Consider the following 20,278-nt stretch of genomic DNA (forward strand, 5'->3'; position numbering starts at 1 on the left):
TCGCTTGGTGAGCGTCCCCACCAGGTAAGCGCCCTCCCGGGGTTTCCACTGGTCACCTGGGTGAGACCTTCAGCTCCTAAGAAGTAAGTCTGCACAGTTTAGCCACATGCATGAGTGGGAGGTTGGTAGGAGAGAGTCTGCTTTTATCACAGGAAATCGTGGGAGATAGGAGTGAAAGATGGTTAAAAAAATTCCTTTAAAAATTTTTTTTTGCATTGACGCGCGGGGATGAGATGCATAGGGGGATGAATTTTTGTAGGAAATGGTTGTGGATCGGGGCTGGAGACAGGCGTCTGAATTTCTGCAGGGACTGAAGGGGGAGCAAAGTCCACATTATTGCAGAAACCTATGATGAACGGGAGGTGAGAGGTTATGAGCCGGAAAATGTGCAAGAAATGGTAAAGAGTATGAATCTAAGCATTTTAGAGAAATGATGGGAGAAGCACTTACCGTCCTGGTTTCACCTGACCCCTGTGCTCTGCCTTCTCCACGAAGATGCTCACAGACACTGGCAACAGTGGACTCCCTCACGCACTGCCCGCGCGCCCGGAGCCCGCGGCGTTCAGCACCTCGGACAGAGCCCAAAAGGGCTGCGCGCGGCGCCCGGTGAGCACAGGGCATCCTGTCTCCTTCGCCCCAGGCCACCGCGGCTTGCCTCTGAGGGCGACTACCTAACCCCGCCCCTAGAGCTGGGAGAAAGGATTTTCGAATCGCAAGAGCAAACGTGGAACTCAGTTTCTGATCCGCTTCTAACTGCTTCCCGTGACTGCAGAAGGAAGAGGCGGAGTATAAAGATAGCCCCCAAGCTTCCGCAAATACTACAGCTGAACGGGGTGGCTTCCTGGATTTGGAAAGGTGTACCCAAATTTCTTCAAATTTTAACATTTATTGAGCGTTTTCCATGTGCCAAGGCTCTATGCTAGGAGCTCTACTTGAGTTATTTTATTGTTATAGCACACCACAAATGTGTCTGTGATTATCCCCATTTTACAGATGAGAAAACTGAGGCAAGAGAGGCTGAGTAACTTGGCTCAGTTTATACAACCACCCAATGGTAGAGCTGTGTTCTTAAACTCCACTCCCGGCTGCAGTAGTCAGGAGATGTGTCCGAGCAGAATTCTCACTGTGAAAGAGCTCTGAACTTGGGCTCAAAGGAACAGAGTTTGAATCAAAGCTGTACCACTTACAAACGTGTGCTCTTGGGCAAAATTACTTAACATGTCTGAACTTCAGTCTCTGTATCTGTAAAATTAGGATAATAAAGCTTCCCTTGCAGAAGTGTGAGGGGAGGGTGGTCAAAGAGATCATGAATGTGGAAAGACTCAGCAAACTTTGAATTGTGGTTGGATGGTGGAGGCAAGAAAGGAGGCAGCAGGTGATTGGAAGAGAAAGAGGACTGGTAATGACATTAGTGGCACTCTACAGGGTGCTGGGAGGGCTTAGAGGTAGGATTCTGGATGAGCTTAATTCAACATAATAACCCCTTGGCTCTTCAGAGGACTTTGTAGATAGTGTTCACGTATAGCCTGCCCTTTGATCCTTATAACAATCTTGTAAGGCAGAATTGGAGTTCTATTCATTTGAAAAGACGATGCTTGCCCTCAATTACTCAGCTACCTAGTAGCAGAGCTGAGGTTAGAATCCAGATCTCCTGCTTCTCTATCCTGTAATCCTTCCACCATGACTGGTGCATCCTCCAGAGCTTGGATTATGGAGCAATTACAGCACTAAAATATATTTAGAGAAACACTGTAAATATCAGGTTGGACCATGTGAAACTGATGATGGTTTGACCATTTTTTACCTACAGAAACAGTAACGTCATATGGATCAATCTAATAAGCCATCATTTTCCAATCTAATAAATGTTCATTGATTATATTCTATATTCTATTTTGTTCCACAAAGAATTTAAAACAACTTATAAAGACCCACAACATGCCAGGTTTATATATATTAGAAGCAGTCAAGAAAATAGAGGAGAAACAAGATGAAGGCTGTAGCCTCCATCCTGCTCTCTCCTTAGGGGCCAGGGCAGTGCTGACTGGGGACAAGCCTGGGCTCAGCGGAGGAGGTGGCCACTGATTCCAAGTGAAGGGAGAGAAGCATCTCCCAGATATTCCATCTTCTTCCCTGCTTTCCTTTTCTCTTTTGTTCCTTACCTGCCTCCCCTACTCCCTGCACCCCCTCCCCAGACTTCGAGGTAGTCCAGAGCTATGTGATTTGTGCCACACACAACATAGAGAGATAACCCAATGATCCACCCACGTCTCCTTCCCATCTTCCTTTCCTTTTTCTCTTCCTCCCTTCCTCCATCTTTTCCTTTATCTTACTTTCGAATTATCACACAGCTGATGGGGGAGAAAAGATAGTTTTCGTGCCTCGAGGGGCTCAGAGATTTGGGGAGGAGGTGGACCCAGATGATTAACCAGATCAATACTTCAATTGAGAAAGTTGAACCCAGGGGGTGCAGTATCCACTTTTTTCTTTTGGTATGTTGTGTGTGTGAGTGTGTGTGCGTGTATGTGTGTTTGTGTGTGTGTGAGAGAGAGAGCACACACACAAGAGAGAGTGAGAGAGAATGTAAAGATGATGTATAATATTCCAGTGTATGAATATGAATATATTACAATTTCTTTATTTTCTTCTTGATGGGTTGTTTCTAGTTTTCACTGCCAGGATCACTTTTTTTTTTTTTTTTTGCGGTACGCAGGCCTCTCACTGCTATGGCCCCTCCCGTTGCGGAGCACAGGCTCTGGACGCACAGGCTCAGTGGCCATGGCTCAGGGGCCTAGCCGCTCCGCGGCATGTGGGATCTTCCCGGACCGGGGCACGAACCCGTGTCCCCTGCATTGGCAGGCAGACTCTCAACCACTGCGCCACAAGGGAAGCCCCAGGATCATTTTTGCACACCTTTTGCTATGCATATTTATCAGTAATCTATTCCTGAGAACAAAGCATCCCAAAATGAGTGGCTTAAAACAATAATCATTTATTTGCTCATATTTCTGTGATTTGGACCAGCCTCTGGGAACTTCTGCTGGCCTCACCTGGGTTCCCTCACGCAGTTGCAATCATCTGGGGCTTTGGCTGGCCTGAGATGGCCTCGTGCACACTCTGATGTTCGCTGGGGCTGTCAGCTGAAGCGCCCTGTGTCCTTTCTGGTTAGGGATACCCCAGACTTCTGCACATGGCAGTTGGATTCCAGGAGAGCAAATCTTGAAGCTGCAAGGTTCACTGGGGCCATGCCTTGAATGTCACATTCATTTTATTGGTCAAAGCAAATCACATGTTGACACCTACTCTCCATGGGAGGAGAGGCAAGACCTCATTGCAAGTGGTGTGCACACTGGGATGGCAGGACTTTGTGGCCATGCTTTTCAGTCTATCACACACCTAAACCCAGGCATGGAATTACTGGGTCAGAGTGTAGGCGTTAATTGAGCAGAGCCAATGTGTTCCTGAATCTTCCCCTCCATCCTTGGTACTGTCGGTCTAATTTTAGCTGTGCTGGAGGGTGTAGTGGTATCTCATTGTGCTGTAATTTGATTTTCCTTGATTACTAACAAGACTGAGCACCTTTTTCTGTGCTTTTTGGCCATTTGTGTATCCTCTTTTGGAGGAAGTGATTTGTAGGAGTTCTTTATATAGTCTGGATATGAGTCAGTTGTCATTTTATTCCTCTTTCTCCCGTCCATCCTGAGTGATTTTTCTCTTGATTAAAACGGAAGTAACATTTGAGCTGAGATTTGAGGGATGATGAATAATTAAAGAAGAGCAGGGAGGTCTTAGAGTTAGAAACGTGAACAGGGTTAGAAGGAAGAAAAATAAAAAGTGGGGCATTTGAGAAATGACCAGATTTCAAGATAGATGGAGTATAAAGAGAACAGGAGTAGCAGGGCAGATGCTGAAGAGGTGTGGCCAGGAGGTGAAGGGCCCCTTGGATGGAATGGAAAACAGCATGTTTTCACTGCACATTGCCTTTTCTTTATTTAGCCCTTGAAAATTCTGCTTTAGATGTCCAGAGTTTGGGGACCAACAAGCTTATAGACACATAGAACTGTAATAAAATGATCATATGACCGCAGAAGAGTTAAAATGACAGAAACAGAAGATAAAGAATGGCCACATTTGGGGGGCACAGGCGGGTGGAGAGAGAGAGGGAGAGAGGAAGAAGGACTCAGTAGGAGATTGAAGAAAGAAGCACAGAGTTGAAGAGACAGAAACGAACTTCTTGTGAATACATTTAATAATATACAGTGTCTTTGGATGGTAGGGATTTTACAGAAAATCTTATAGGAACACACAAACACAACTGCAACAAGATCAGACTGAGATGGCATTATTAGAATAATGCAATTGGAAGAAGCAGAAAATGATCTGAAGCAGAAAGATACAACCTAGACTGTTAACCACAGTTAATTCTGAAGAGATGAGTGGCTGCAAGGTGGGCTGGGGGCGTGTAAAGGGTACTCTTCTTCTTTATATACTTAAGTGTGATTTGGGCTTTTTTTTTAAAAAAAAACACAAAGTATCTATTCATGGATTAAAAGTTTTAAAAGGCAATATACCCATCTCTCAACTTTAGCCAAGAAAAGCTGTTGACTTCCTGTTTAATAGAGGAATAGAAATTGATCAATAACTGCTCAGGGTAGTGGGGTAAGAGGAAGGATGACTGCATCAGAGAAGGAAAACTCAGGCGTTGTGACACCTGCTCAGCGGAACCTGAGGGACAAAAAGCCCACATGGAGGGGCCGTGCTGGCAGAGCATGGCCAGTGAGGAACCCGGGGCTGGCAGGGCATCAATTCTGGGAGACCATTTCTCCTCATCCATGGGAGACCTCGTGACCAACACCCATTTTGGAGGCTCTGAGTCCAGGAATTAGGTAATTGACATGAGGAGAACCAAAGCAGAAAACTCAGGTTTGACAGACCTCAGCGGGGGGAGCTCTGGAACGAGCTTTATTTCCTAACATTCGTGAGCAAAAAGGCAATCCCCTTGTCCGTCCTCTGCCTCAGATCTGTTCAAGCAGAGAGGAGGATGTAGCATTGCATTATCTGAGCTATTCTGAGAGTCTGAATGAGGAGGATGAGAACTCTGACATCTGCTTGAATAGTGGGGATGACAACCTGGAAATGGACAGCTGGATTGCTTTTGTTTTACAATATTTCCCCCCTACGACAATGGTGATACATGTTTCGTTTAGGAAGTACAGCAAAAAGGAAAACTCTTCATAATCCTATCACCATTTTGGTGTATTTCCTACTGGTCTTTCTGATACACACCTAGAACTACACTGCATTAAACCATTATTTATGAGGTAACCTATTAAGTGTGACTCATTGCTAAATGCTGAGGCTACAACAGTGAAGAAGATAGACTCAGACCTTTCCTTACGGAAACTTAGACTTTAATGATGCCGACAGAGAAAACAAAGTTTCTGTTATCACAGAACTGCATTTGTGATAAGTCTCATGCAGTCAACGCAGTAAGAGCTTGCACGTTTTATTGCTTGCTTTCTCCCAGGCGTCATGCCAACCGCCTTACGTGTGTTTACGTGTTTTATATACACTGTCTCATTTAATCTTCACAAAGTCAGGTAGTTTGCCACTATCACTACAGTCACCCCTGCCATGTTACAGATGAAGAAATAAACCCAGAGAAGTTAAATAACCAAGCAAGGTGGCATAACTTGGGATCAACCTGGGACACGACTGTATCCAGACTCTGTAACAGCCTTGCTGCTCAGATCAGCTCTATAGAATACATGACCCTTTTCTCTCTTCTTCCCTTGCTAGGTCTGATCGCCACTGTGGCTCAGAGACTCTAAGCTGTAGCCAGTATGATGGATGACGACACCGAATTAAGGACTGATGGAAACTCACTTTTAAAGGCCGTGTGGCTGGGGAGGCTCAGGCTGACCAGAATCCTCCTGGAAGGGGGTGCTTATATCAACGAAAGCAACAACAAAGGTGAAACGGCTCTCATGGTGGCATGTATCACCAAACATGTGGACCAGCAAAGCATCAGCAAGTCCAAGATGGTGAAGTATCTGCTGGATAACAGGGCAGACCCCAATATTCAGGATAAGTCTGGCAAGACCGCCCTCATCCATGCTTGCATCAGAAGAGCTGGGGGAGAAGTGGTCTCCTTGCTACTGGAGAATGGAGCAGATCCCAGCCTCGAGGATCGCACAGGGGCTTCAGCTCTGGTTTATGCAATAAATGCAGATGACCAGGATGCATTGAAACATCTCCTGGATGCCTGCAAAGCCAAAGGCAAGGAGGTGATTATTATAACAACGCATAAATCATCTTCAGGCACCAAAACCACCAAACAGTATCTTCATGTCCCTCCTTCACCCAAAGAGGAAGATAGACAGTCACCTCCACTGTGTGCATCTCCCTCGGATATTGAACTGAAGGTTCCAGGCCTGGGATCTCCACCCAGTGAGAAGGAAGATGACTTCTTTAGCCTCCAATCAGGGCATCCAGCTGGTTGCAACACCTCCAAGTCTCCTAATGAACCGGGGTCACTCACTAGGAAAGTCAGGAACCTCAAAAGGGCCCGTTTGCCTCAACTGAAGAGGCTCCAATCTGAGCCCTGGGGCCTGACCGCGCCCTCTGTGTTGGCTGCCTCTATGCGCCAGGATGAGACCCATGGTGAAGGTGCAGACAGCGAGGTCATCAAGAGCATCAGTGACATGTCCTTCCCCAAAAGAGGCCCTCTTTCCAGAACCAACAGTATTGATGGCAAAGACCCCCGCCTCTTCCTCACGGTCATGGAGCAGGTTCTGAAGATTCCAGCCTCTTCGGAACTGGCCTCGTGGAAGGCAGCCTACGAGAAAAGTCAGCCTCCCCACTCACGTCTGGCCAGAAGAGGAACTCTCCCTATTGACCAAGAGAAGGGTGGCATTGGCCCATCAGGCCCCTCTGCTCTCAAAGATGCAGTGTCCCTCAAACGGCTGGAAAATGACCTCTATGATTTAGATTTACAGCCAGGGGCCGATCCGCCCAACTCCATTTCCCTTGAATCAGGCAAAGGACCCTTAGATCGGAAGAAGCTCAACAACTCCCACTTGTCTCTTTTCCAGGGCTCCAGGGAGGCCCTGGATGCTGTGCCCTGCACATGTCCCAGCTCAGCGTGCCACAGGCCACCCCATCTTCTAGAAAGATGGGGCTCCGGAACTCTGCTACTAGACCGAATTTCCCAGACAAGGCCTGGCTCCTTTCCGCCTTTAAATGTAAATCTGAACCCACCTATCCCGGATATTAGATCGAGCAGCAAACCTTCCGCTCCACTTGCTAGTGGCTTAAAATCCATGGTACCTGTTGCTCCAAGTTCACCAAAGAGAGTTGACTTGAGAAGTAAAAAGAAGCTCCTCAGGAGGCATTCTATGCAAGTTGAACAGATGAAGCAGCTGTCTGACTTTGAAGAAATCATGACCTAGAAGCTTTTTCAGTGAGGTTTTTTTTTTTTAATCTATGTATTTTATGAAAAGTACCATAATCTAGACCAACATGGTCATGCAGAGTCTCTGCATCTTGATCACTCCTTAATGTTGGTGTGTGGCTGCTTCAGAAGAGATGGAAACGGTGCTGCTTCCCTTCTGAAAGAACATCTGGGTTTTTATAGGCCTACTTGAAAAGAGCCCAGTATAATTGGGTTTTGGACATGAAATTGCCAAAAAAAAAATCTCCAAAGGAAGAAAACCTTGGAGTTTGAAAGTCACACAGCAGGTACAATGATCTAAGCTGCTGACACCCATTATTTTCTATCAGACAAACAATTTAAATCACAAGATGGTATTTGGAGGATGCCATGTGTAATAAAGCTATCAAGTGCCTACAAAGAAAACGAGGCTTTTTTGAATGTGCAAAAGTTCAAAACCAATCTTTGGGCTGTTAAATATGGGTATCTGTGTTACATCTGGAGGAACAGAAGTAGAATTCTCCCATCAGAGAGGTTCTGGTATTTGGGTCCTGCCTCTTACCATGTCGTGGGGCACTGGCTAGTGTAGCATAGTTGGGATCTTTCAGAACTCCGGTAACAGGCTTTATCCACGTACTAATTCGGGTGTGTTTTGAGTTCCCAAATATTAGATCTAAGCGTCCCCCAAATTCTGTTGTGTCACAGTAGCTGGTGCCTCAGAGATGAATCTTGCCCAGAAATGAAACTGGCCTTGGCCTCCTGCCCTGACACAGGTTCTGTGTTGAAATCTTGTGAAAAACAGTCAGGGGCTATTAGCTAATTTGGAGTTTTGTATTATACAACTCATAGAATAGACCCATAAGAAGCGTTTCCTGATTATTCTTTAAAAAAAAAAAACTTGGTAAGATCTCCCCAAACTAGAATGATACATGGTGATGGGAGATGCACATATTACAAGGTAGAGTAGATGGTTCTCAGGCCAGAGGCAGTGGGGACCACTTGTAGCCTGAAAATTTTAAGGGATGCAAACTGTCACTTCCCCTTCACTTTTCTGGGAAATTCGAGAACAGCTGGTTTCTTCTTTGCCTGAATTATCTACGTGATGGGAGATTCGTAGAAATAACCTGTACAACCTTTTCAAGCCACTTTGTACGAACCCAAGAATGGAAGCAGACATTTACCACGTTTGGTGTAATGTAGCCTCATTCTAGATGAAGATATTTCTTGTTATTTTCCCATTTATTGTTTTCTTTCATGCTGCTTAGATATGTTTGCTCTATGGTTAAAAAAACTCAGTAGTCCTTGGGGATAGCATCACATAGAGGAAAGAGGAAAGACTGAGATTTGGGTTTGTATCTCTATTTCATCATTTACCAGCTGCGTGACCTTGAGGAAGTGGCTTAACTTCTCTAAGCCTCCACTCCCTCATCTGTAAAATGGGGTTAGTAATGCTTCACCTGACAAGTTTGTGGTGAGAATTAAATGAGATAATGTATGAAAGTGCCTGTAACTGTGCCTGGCACAGGTAGAAGTAATTGGAAAAGAGGCAGCTGATTTTAATACTCCTTTAGACCTCCGAAGCCTCAAAATCTCAAATAATACCTAATACCCTACACAAAGTGAAGCAAAGTCTAGTTGAAATATTCAAAGGGCCCCTTGAGAGTCTCAGGGGTTCTGGAAATACTGAGCCTCAAACTCATTTGTAGAGTAAAAGAGATTCTGCCACAGAAGCTCTGCATATCAGACCATTTCTATAATGACATTTGCTAGAAATGTATCTGTATATCCCAATCAAAAGTGCTAATGATGGTTATAAATACACCGAGTGTTTGTTTTTTAGTAATTCCTTTAGGGCAGGCACATGCTCAGCCTCTGCACTATGGATCTTTCGGGCTGGATAATTCTTTCCTGTGGGAGACTGTCCTGTACATTGTAAGTTGTTTAGCAGCATTCCTGGTCTCTACCCATTAGATATCAGTAGCATCCTCATCCTAAATTGTGACAACCAAAAACGCTTTCAGACATGGCCAGACATCTCCTGGAGGTGACGTCACCTTAGCTGATCACCACTGCTCTAGGAGAATGATTGTGTACATGGTAGAAATACGTCAAGAGCAACCAAACCGCATGAAGGTGTAGGTCTGGCTGGCTGGCTAGGCTGTCCCACTAACTTAAAGGCAATTCAAACTGTAATTTAGTAAGATGACTCATATACAACGTGGCCCTTCAGGATTCTTGACCTGAGTGCTAATGGCCTCTTGTACTTGGCAGGAAGGGGAGAAAATGAGAAGAAGAATACATAAGCTGGTGAAAATCTAGGGCTCATGACCTTGGTTGAGTGTCACAACCCATATGCCTTTCAGGACCATTTAGATGGTAATAGTTCTCACCAAGTGGACATGATTACAGGCAAAGCAACAATTCTGATGTATTAAAGAGAGAACCAGACAACCACTGTTCTCAGCAGCTCATTAAAGGAACACACACACACTACACATTTTAAGTACTTTTCCAATGGTCGTTAGTGTCAGTTAAAACTAACCTCTGCCAGTATTTATAGTATCTAACTGTGGCGGTAGCCAGACACTGCATAAGAGAATTTTTCTAAACCTTTAGCTAAGATTTGAAAGCCTAATTTATCCTAAGTAGTGAATGTGGTACATTCATAGCAATTAGCTTAGGTGAAACACTAAACATGATGAGTTGCCCATTTGGAATAGCCTGTCCATCCATCAAACAGATGGGTAACAGCAGGTATGCTCATGCCACTTGCTGCGTGCATCCATCAGTTGTGACCTTTCCCTTGGCCTTTCTGTAGATGGTCATCAGGATAGTACCTTGTTTCTTCACTATCTGATGATGCATTAGTTGAATTAGACTGTTCCAATCTAGTACAACCACTGCAATACTTAATTACGGTTAATGCATACATGGGCGATTTTCTGAGAAAATTGCCCTCAGAGAAATGCTTCAGAGAAATGCTTTTTAAAAGCATATTTAGATTGAATCACGCTTCCTAGATCCGAGATTTGGAGGAGCCTAGGGTCACTACGGAAGATAGCCACAAACTAGTTTCAATAACCCATCTACTTAAGACTCTCTGGAATGTTTATCAAAATATATTATAGAATGTGAGTCTAAAGTTTCAAATCTGGAATTCGGGTTCAATTTCTAGACATTCTAAAGCCCTTGTTTGTTTGCTTAAGTCCATTGTCGAGTCTCTTAGAATTTCATGAAGTAAACGCAGGTTTTGTCTGACCTTCCTCCTTTGTGTGTGTTGGTACTTCAGACGTATCATGTGTTGCTTGAACTGGTTCTCTACAGTGTTCTGTCCTAGTCTCGAGCTGACAATGTGCTCAAGGATGTATCAAAATCCATGTAATGGAACTATTTAGATATTTCTAATATGTCAATAAAAGATATATTACAACCCTTCAATAGTAAGTATTTCCCATTTTTCTTAGTGAAATCTCAATTATAAATATTACCTTTTCCTTCAGATGGGTTTGGCATGACTGCCTGGTAACATCGACCTGAGCAAACACTTACTATTTTATGTACACATGATTTAAAAAATGAATTTTTAACTACACAGGTATTATCGTTTCTTTTTTGGTTAAAAATAAAAGGCTAAGAATGAGAAGGTGCATTGCCGCAACGGGGGTGAATTCTTTTCCTCTGGCCCTGCTGCTCGGTTCCCTCCAGGGTTGCACCTGCCATCAGCTACTGGTAGGGTCCCTGGATATCCCTCCTTGGGCCCTATTTCTAATGTCGATGAATGTTAATATAAGCTGATTTCTCTTAGCTCTTACTCCAGGGCAGGCTGGTAAGTATCAAATAAACCAGGTGGATGGTCTCTCTTAAACTCTAGAATTCTGTGATTCAGACTTCATCCAGACTTCCTGATTCCCTGGAAAGTTCCAAACCTTACCCCTAGGTTCCCTCCTAGACGGTTGAAATAAATTATATTGTTTTGTGCCCGTCTCAGCTTGTTGATAACCAATGTTATGGCTGGACCAGCCCTTGTGGTTCTTATTGTGGTTGCAAGAAGCCCTCAGCAATAATCATCAGGAAACTTTGAAAAAAAAAAAGGTTTGTTACTTACAGGTCCTGGAAATTACGTGGCACACCTGGGGTCACTCAGTGAGGCTGCGGGTAGACAGAGGGCCCAGGCCTGGGGTTCTGCTTTTATTGGGGTCCAAGCTGAGGACCTAGGGTTTCATGGGCTCGCTCTTTATTAATGAATTTAAAACATAAGAGAAGGAATTTAAAGTGTGAGAAGAGAAAAAACAAGGGGCCCAAATGGTCAGTCACTGAAATCAACCAAGATCTCTAAAACAAAGTTGGGGAGTTGGGGGGGGGCATGACCTGGCTCTTTATTTAGTCCTTTGTGGCTGGCAATGTGTATTTATCGAGACAGCCATCTCTGAGGTGGAGGCCACCTTTGAAGTGGATGCCTCAGCCATCAAAATTAAGTCAGGCACTTGCATGACAAAAAGAAAAGCCAGCTGTCGGGCTTACACTACAGTTAACAAGGGGGAGAAAAGGGAAGCAAACTAAGTGTCCATCAACAGACAAATGGATAAAGAAGATGTGGTATTTACATATATACAATGGAATATCACTCAGCCATAAAAAGAAACGAAATAGTGCCATTTGCAGAGACCTGGATGGACCTAGAGACTGACATACAGAGTGAAGTAAGTCAGAAAGAGAAAAACAAATATCGTATAATATCGCTTATATTTGGAATCTAGAAAAATGGTACAGATGAACTTATTTGCAAAAGTGAAATAGAGACACAGATGTAGAGAACAAACTTATGCATACCAAGGGGGGAAGTGGGGGTGGGATGAACTGGGAGATTGGGATCGACATATACACACTACTCTGTATAAAATAGATAACTAATGAGAACCTACTGTATAGCACAGGGATCTCTACTCAGTACTCTGTGGTGACCTGAATGGGAAGGAAATCCAAAAAAAAGGGGATATATGTATACGTATAGCTGATTCACTTTGCTGTACAGCAGAAACTAACACAACATTGTAAAGCAACTATACTCCATTAAAAATTTTTTTAAAAGCGGGGGAGGGGAAAGGACTAGTTTCAGCTTGTCTTTTCCTCACTTCTATCTCCAGGAAAGGGAGGTCAATGTTGTTTCCAGCTCCTCTGAGGAGAGATTAGGAGGGACCCCCTGGGAGGAGAAGAAAGTGCTGGGGGAGGTGGAGGTGTGATGAGGGACAAGGTCCCCCCGAGTGAGGGAGTACATTCCCAAGATTATAGGAGGCTCAGAAGTTGGGGTCCCTTGTGTGGAACTTGCTCCTTTCCAGAGCAAAACCTTAGAGGGGAGTGGCTAGATGCGTGTTGACTTAAAAAAATGTACAACGTGAGAGTTGCGAGTTAAGTTTTATTTGGGGCAAAATGAGGACCGCAGCCTGGGAGACAGCATTTCACATAGCTCTGAGAAACTGCTCCAGAGAGGCAGGGGGGAAGGTCAGTATATATGTGATTTTGGTGAAGGGGGTGTACATACAATGAAGCACATATATGTATTTTTAACGTACTTGGCAGTTTGCACTGGTTTTTTAAAAAATAAACTTATTTGTTTTCAGCTGAGTTGGGTCTTCATTGTTGCACACGGACTTTCTGCAGTTGCGGTGAGCGGGGGCTACTCTTCGTTGCGGTGTGCGGGTTTCTCATTTCGGTGGCTTCTCTTATTGCGGAGCATGGGCTCTAGCACACAGGCTTCAGTACTTGTGGCATGCGGACTCAGCAGTTGTGGCTCACGGGCTCTAGAGCACAGGCTCAGTAGTTGTGGTGCACAGGCTTAGTTGCTCCGCGGCATGTGGGATCTTCCCGGACCAGGGCTCAAACCCGTGTCCCCTGCATTGGCAGGCAGATTCTTCACTGCACCACCAGGGAAGTCCCTGCAGGCACTTTTATAGAAATTAATAAACTGATTCTAAAATTCATTTGGAGGGACTGCCCTGGTTAAGACTGTGCTTAAGTGGTTAAGACTCCACGCTTCCACTGCAGGGGGCACGTATTTGATCCCTGGTAGGGGAACTAAGATCCTGTATGTAACTCGGCGCAGCCAAAAAAAAAAAAAAAAGTCAATTGATTAGTAACTGTAATTCCATTGGCAAACTTAATTATTCTTTGCCACATAACAAAATATAAAAAATAAAATAAAATGACATAAAATTCACTTGGAAATGCAAAGGATCTATAGTAGCCAATACAATGTTGTTTTCTTAATATTTATTTATTTATTTATTTATTTGTCTGCTTTGGGTCTTAGTTGCAGCACGCGGGATCTTCATTGAGGCATGCGGGATCTTCCATTGCGGCACGTGGGCTCTTCGTTGTGGTGCGTGGACTTCTCTCTAGTTGTGGCATGCAGGCTTCTCTACAGCTGTGGCATGTGGGTTTTCTCTCTCTAGTTGTGGCATGTGGGATCCAGGGAGCGCAGGCTCTGTAGTTTGTGGTATGCAGTCTCTCTCACTGAGGTGCAAGAGCTCAGTAGTTGTGGCGCACGGGCTTAGCTGCCCTGCAGCATGTGGGATCTTAGTCCCCTGACCAGGGATCGAACATGCGTCCCCCGCATTGGAAGGTTGATTCTTCAGCACTGGACCACCAGGGAAGTCCCACCAATACAACTCTGAAAAAGAATAACAGAGTTGGAGGACTGGCATGACATGATTTCAAGATTTTTTCTGAAGTCACAGCAATCAAGAGAGCATGATATTGGCACAAATAAGGACAAACAGATCAATGGAACCAGTTAGAGAGATCAGAAATAAACCCATGCTTATGTGGACTAGAATATTGCTCAGCAATAAAAAGGAATGAACTATTGATATACACTTCAGCATGAATGCATCCTAAAATAATTGTGTTGAGTTTAAGAAGCTATACTACAAAGAGTGCTTTTGTATGATTTCACTTATATAAAATTCTAGAAAATGCTAATGAATGTATTGTGATAGAAAGCAAATCAGTGGTTATGGGGATGAATGGGGAGGTTAGGGAGGTATGAGAGGGATGGATTACAAAGGGCACGAGAAAACTTTTGGGGGAGATGGATATGTTCACTATCATGATTACGGCGATGGTTTCACAGGTGTATACATATGTGACAACTTATCAAACTGTACCCTTTAAATAGATGCAGGCTGTTGTATGTCAGTTATACCTCAATTTTTAGCAAAGCTCCATATGGAGCTCTCCTGATATAGAAGAATAAAAGAATGATTATATAAAGTGAGAAGGTAAGACAACACAGGCTGTAAGAGGAGTGTATTAGTCAGGTTCTCCAGAGACGCAGAACCAATAGGATATTGTACATACACACAAACACACACATATGGAATTATATATATTATATATATCAACAGTGTATATACATACACATGGAATGTATAGGATATATGATATACATGAGGCATATACATGAGATATCTATCTATCTAAAGATTTATTATAAGGAATTGAATTATGGAGGCTGGCAAGTCCACAATCTGCAGGGTGGGCTGGCAGGCTGGAGAACCAGCAGAGCATCCAGTTCAGGTCTGAAAGCTGTCTGCTGGAAAATTCCTCTCGTTCAGGGGAAGGTCGACTATTTGGTCTATTCAGGGCTTCAACTGATTGAACGAGGCCCACTCACATCCTGGAGGGCAATTGGCTCTATTTAAACTGCACTGATCCCAATGTTAATTTCATGCAAACGCACGTTACAGGAACACCCAGAATAATGTCTGACCAAATATCTGGGTGCCCCATGGCCCAGCCACATTGACTCTTTTTTATTTTTTTTTGCGGTACGCGGGCCTCTCCCTGCTGTGGCCTCTCCCGTGCGGAGCACAGGCTCCGGACGCGCAGGCTCAGCTGCCATGGCTCACGGGCCCAGCCGCTCCGCGGCATTTGGGATCTTCCCGGACTGGGACACGAACCCGTGTCCCCTGCATCGGCAGGCGGACTCTCAACCACTGCGCCACCAGGGAAGCCCCACATTGACTCTTTACAAGTAGGTAGAGGTTTTGTGGATGGTGTGGGGGACAGGGTCTCCAGATGGAGCTGGCAGACCTTTCCAGGCGTACAAACAACACAGGCAAATCACGGAGTTGGAAATGACTGTCACAGGACATGGGCTCCAAACAGAGACTAGCACAGAGGTGAAGGTCTGAACCGACTGGTATAATTAGGATCGGGGGGACTGTGATGTTTCTGTGAAGTCAGTTGCACGTGGTCGGTGTGGGTGATGCGTGGCAGCTTCTGAGAAAGAAAGTGGTATCATGCGCCCCCAACACCCCTCTTCAGGCTCTGTTTTCTGCCCACTCTCCCTGTGTGACTGTAAACATTCAAATTAAATATTTTCAGAATTGGCAAATGCCCTCGTGGGAAAAGTAGCATTTGGGAACGCCTCTGTCTCCAGGTGACTGTTTTCCCTTCAATTTTGGCTTGATAATTCTTTACAATCTTGTCAGCTCTTTGATGCTTTCTAGAAAACATTTAAAGTTGTATTTTTAGTTGTTTTCAGGGGGAACTTAGGTTCAAATGATCTAACCTGCCTTTACCAGACACTGAGTCTTTGTTATGTTTTTTATTATTTTTTACTGTAATGCAATAGATATAGATAGTATTCACTCATATTCAGTCCTCCTCTCCTTCTGGACACATGGGAGACAAATCTTCCCATTCACCTTGTCATTGAGCAAGGCCGTGAGATAACTGAGGAAAATAGGCTGTGAGTGGGATTAGTGTATGTGTCTCTTCTGTGCTACAAACACCAAAAAATTTGAGAAAATCTATTTCAAAGCATCCTCCTGATCCTATGCTTCCACAACACACAATTATACAGCCAGTTTATTGATAATCATAAAAAGATTATGTTATTCTAAGCATTGCCTTCAAAAGCACTTCATGGAATTTCCCTTTCCCATTCCTTCTTGACATTTTAGGCAAATCCTATAGCTTTCTAGCTGCGTTGGGGTAACGAAAAATCCAGGCCCATTCTACTTCAGTTGAAAAAATCTCAAACTTTATAGAGCCAATGAGAAGAATGGAAATTGACTCATAAAAGGGGCAAGACTTAAGAAAAGCTAAGTGGCCAAGTTCACTGCCAAAATCATGTCATAGGAAGCTTCCGCTCAGGATGAACTTCTGCTCCTGGGCACTTGCTCTCACACCCTGGAGTCTCCATCCTACCACTGCCATCAATACTCTTTGACGTCTCCATGTCTTTGGATACCCTCTCAAGATTCAGATGCAAGAGCCTCTGGTTGGTGGAGCCTGGCTCACATGCCCACGTGTCTTGGGACCTACAAGCAGGGAGAGAGGGAATATCTGGCCCTCTCGGTGCTGTGACGCGAGGTGGTGTGTGTCATCTTTCTCTGGTTTGTTTAGGGAAAGCCTGGTATTGGCTATAGCTCCGTGGCAACATATGTAGTTTACTAACTTTCTATTTGCCTCAGTCAGTCCACAGTGACTACATTGCTTTCTTTCCTCACCATCAATTACATGTAGAAGGCGTGGATAAAAATGGATTTTCGGGCTTCCCTGGTGGCACAGTGGCTGAGAGTCTGCCTGCCGATGCAGGGGACACGGGTTCATGCCCCGGTCCGGGAAGATCCCACATGCCGCGGAGCGGCTGGGCCCGTGAGCCATGGCTGCTGAGCCTGTGTGTCCGGAGCCTGTGCTCCGCAACGGGAGAGGCCACAACAGTGAGAGGCCCGCGTACTGCGAAAAAAAAAAAAGGATTTTCTTTCAAAATCCTAAAAGCATGCTGGGCAGTGCTCCTGTTGTATGCAACCATGAAAAATCCTGCTTCAGGGGACAGATGGGTCCACCTTACAATGCCTATGTCATTATAAGACACTCTCTTTTTAAACCTTTTAAATTGTGAAAGAAAACACACACACAGAACATAAGTGTGCAATTCAACAAAGAGTCACAATGGGAACATTTCTGAGTCCGTCCCTTGGGTGCCCCTCATATTCTGACTTTCGTATTTCCTATTCTTATCCTCGTCTTTTTTTTTTCTTACCTTATTTTACTGCTTAGAATTTCTGGAACAATGTTAAATAGCAGTTGTGATAGCAGGCTTTCATGTCGTATTTCCAATTTCAAAGGGAAGGATTTTAACGTTTAGTCATTAACCGTGAGGTTGGCTCTTATTTTTTAATAGATATTTTTATAGACACTGAAGGAAGTTATCTATTATTTCTGGTTTGCTAAGAGTTTTTACTGTGAGTGGATGTCATGCTTTTTTTATGATGCTTTTTCTGAATCTATTAAGATACTCCTTTTTAATTTACTGTTTTAAAAGGCCTTTACAAAAGGCAGCCATGGAAGTGGACAGGTAATGGTTTTGCTTTTGTTTTCCAAGTTTCCTTACTTTTGGAAGTTTCTACCGTATATCATGGAAAACAAAGCTTGGAAGGAAGCTTAAAGGTCATCAACCATTACACTCCATCGCTCAGTTCACAAATCTTCTCTACAACATCCCAAGAGGTTGGCTGTTTATACAGTCGCTGCTTAAATATTTTAAGGGATAAAAGAAAATCATTATCTCTGCTCATCAATTTTTGGAAAGCTCTGGTTGCCATAAAGTGATTTCTTACGTTAGTTGAAATGTACCTCAGTGTCAGATTCATCCCAAGTCTGGCAGATGGAACATGCAGGACAGATGTACCCCGAGGAATGGGTAGCGCAGTGTGTGTGGTGAAAAGCACGTGGCCTTTAGAATTAGGAAGACCTGGGTTCAATTGCTGGCTTAGCCATTAACAAGCTGAGCGAATTTGGGCACTATGGCAAATTGTGTAATGATCACAGATTCCACCACCCTAGTATGCTCCTCCTTTGAATGTGACTTTGCAGCTCCTCCAATCCAGAGACGGATGGAGTCTATTTCTTCACCTCGAATCTGGACTGGCCTGGGGACGTGCTTTGACCAACAGAATGTGGCCAAAGTGATATTGGGCAAATTCTGGAATGTAGTGAGCGGGGGGCGCGGGGAGGACACGGGGAGAAGGGCCAGGCTGTTTCAGGCTCTCTTGAGATGCTGCCCTGAGCCTGCCATATAAGGAAATCATCTAGCCTACAGGAGGTGAGAGGATGCATGGAGAATTAAGGTGCCCCAGTCAACAGACTATACCAGCTGCCAGACATGTAGGTGGGACCATCTTGGATTTCCCAGCCCTGAAGCCCAAGCAAAACCAGCTAAAGAACTGAGCAGCCGACCTACAAAATCATGAGAAATTATGTCATTGTTCGTTTAAGCCACTGAGGCGTTACACGGCAAAGGCTTACTGAAACAAATGTTATTCAAACAGCCAGAGCTTCTGTTTCTTCGTTGTTATAAGGGAAAACAATAATAATTCCATGGTTGTGAGTGAGGTTTAATTAGTGTAAAATATGTAAAAGTGTATCAGTAGCAAGCACTGTGCTGGTTCATTGTAACTGCTAAATAAGGGTAGCTGCTACGGCTGCTGTTACGCAAACTTTTAAAGCGAACACTCTCTTCCTTCTTAGTTTCTACTCTTCCAGGTTAAATCCTGTTTCCTTTGACTTTACCTTGTGAGTACTCCAGCTGGCCATGGTAATCTCGGTCTTACATCTGTCATTTGTTTCTCCACTTGCTGCATCAAGATTAGATGATTACTACTTACATGTTTTCTACTAGTTACTGAAAAATAATGTTTAACAGGACAGAGCCATGGAAAGAGCCTCAAAACACACTATATACCTTGCCAAGTCTGGTACAGAGCCAGTAAATATTAATAATTACATTATGTGTGCATGTTATTTAACAGCCAACAGACTGCTTTCACATCATTTACCGCCTTAATCCAACGTCAAGTATGCCCAGTGACAGGACACTTCGGTCTTATCCACGTGGAGACCTATATAGGCAGTAAAATTCGTTGCTAAAATCAAGATACACCTCATCTAATGATGTTCTGAAAAAGATTCTTTACTGAGTAGCGAGACTACAATCGTTTTTTTCTCTTTGTCTTTACCTGATCATAGTGAATATAAAACGCTATAGTAATGATTATACAAGATATCTTCTTAGGTCAATGGTAATAGCTAAGACAGTAAATTAATTTATCTGCTTTCAGCGCTTTTGAGAAGTCAAAGGGAAAAAAAAAAAGATTGTTTTGTCCCAGAAGAACCTTCAACTTATCCAGACAACCAAGAGATACCTGAAATCCCTGAGAGACCTGTATTCGTATCTTCAGGAAGCTTCAGGAAGCTTTGTGTGTGATCACGCCTGCCAGTTTTCCCCAGAACAGATGTAGCTGTGGGGTTTTACTTACTCTCACCAATCAACACCCCTGCCCCGTGGCATACTTTTTCACCTTGGGAAGGGGATGGGAATGAGAAAGGGGGTGTTAATTGGGTCCCCAGAGTTTGCATATCTTTCCTCTAGCCTTCCTTGCTATTGTGGATAGTAGGTTTGGGCACACCCAGTTCTAGACCAGGAGACTGATTCTCCAGAGAAGCGTGAGACAACTTACAGAGCCAGTCAGAAGCAGAGCCTGTACCTTGTAAAACCCCATGGGCTTCGTGCTGCTGCAGCCAGAGAGGATGGACTGCGTGGACCTGGGCCAATTCCGGGTAATACTCAAGCCTGCGGGTCCCAGAAGATGCAGAAAACGTCTGTCGGGGATGTTGGCAGAAGGCCCTTCCGAGGAGGTGCCCGCTTCGAGTGGGCGTCCCGCCTCACCTTCGGCGAGACGCCCCAGTAGAACAGCGCGGGGCGGGGGAGGGGGCGTGTCCCCTTCGCCAGCCCAGCCAGCGCGCAGGCGCAGCGGGCAGAAGGGGCGGGGGGAGGCC

The 20,278-nt window shown here is 44.4% G+C and overlaps 1 protein-coding gene and 1 long non-coding RNA gene across 2 annotated transcripts; one reads left to right on the top strand and one right to left on the bottom strand.

The window, feature by feature from the left end:
* Window positions 1–5,843: 5,843 nt before the first annotated feature.
* Window positions 5,844–7,650, top strand: ANKRD34C (ankyrin repeat domain 34C; the record flags this gene model as incomplete). The annotated part of the gene is made up of 1 exon (XM_082619011.1): window positions 5,844–7,650. One exon carries the CDS (start codon window positions 5,844–5,846, stop codon window positions 7,449–7,451), a length of 1,608 nt encoding a protein of 535 aa, XP_082475137.1. The 3' UTR covers window positions 7,452–7,650.
* A 5,181-nt stretch (window positions 7,651–12,831) lies between these two features.
* On the bottom strand, window positions 12,832–20,255 carry LOC309803417. Its single transcript, XR_014293941.1, has 2 exons — window positions 19,987–20,255; window positions 12,832–14,099 (listed from the first exon to the last, which is right to left on the bottom strand). It is a non-coding gene; the product is annotated as an uncharacterized lncRNA (long non-coding RNA).
* Window positions 20,256–20,278: the final 23 nt, after the last annotated feature.

Source organism: Mesoplodon mirus (genome assembly GCF_964341445.2).
Source record: "Mesoplodon mirus genome assembly, chromosome: 4".
Classification (NCBI taxonomy): Eukaryota; Metazoa; Chordata; class Mammalia; order Artiodactyla; family Ziphiidae; genus Mesoplodon; species Mesoplodon mirus.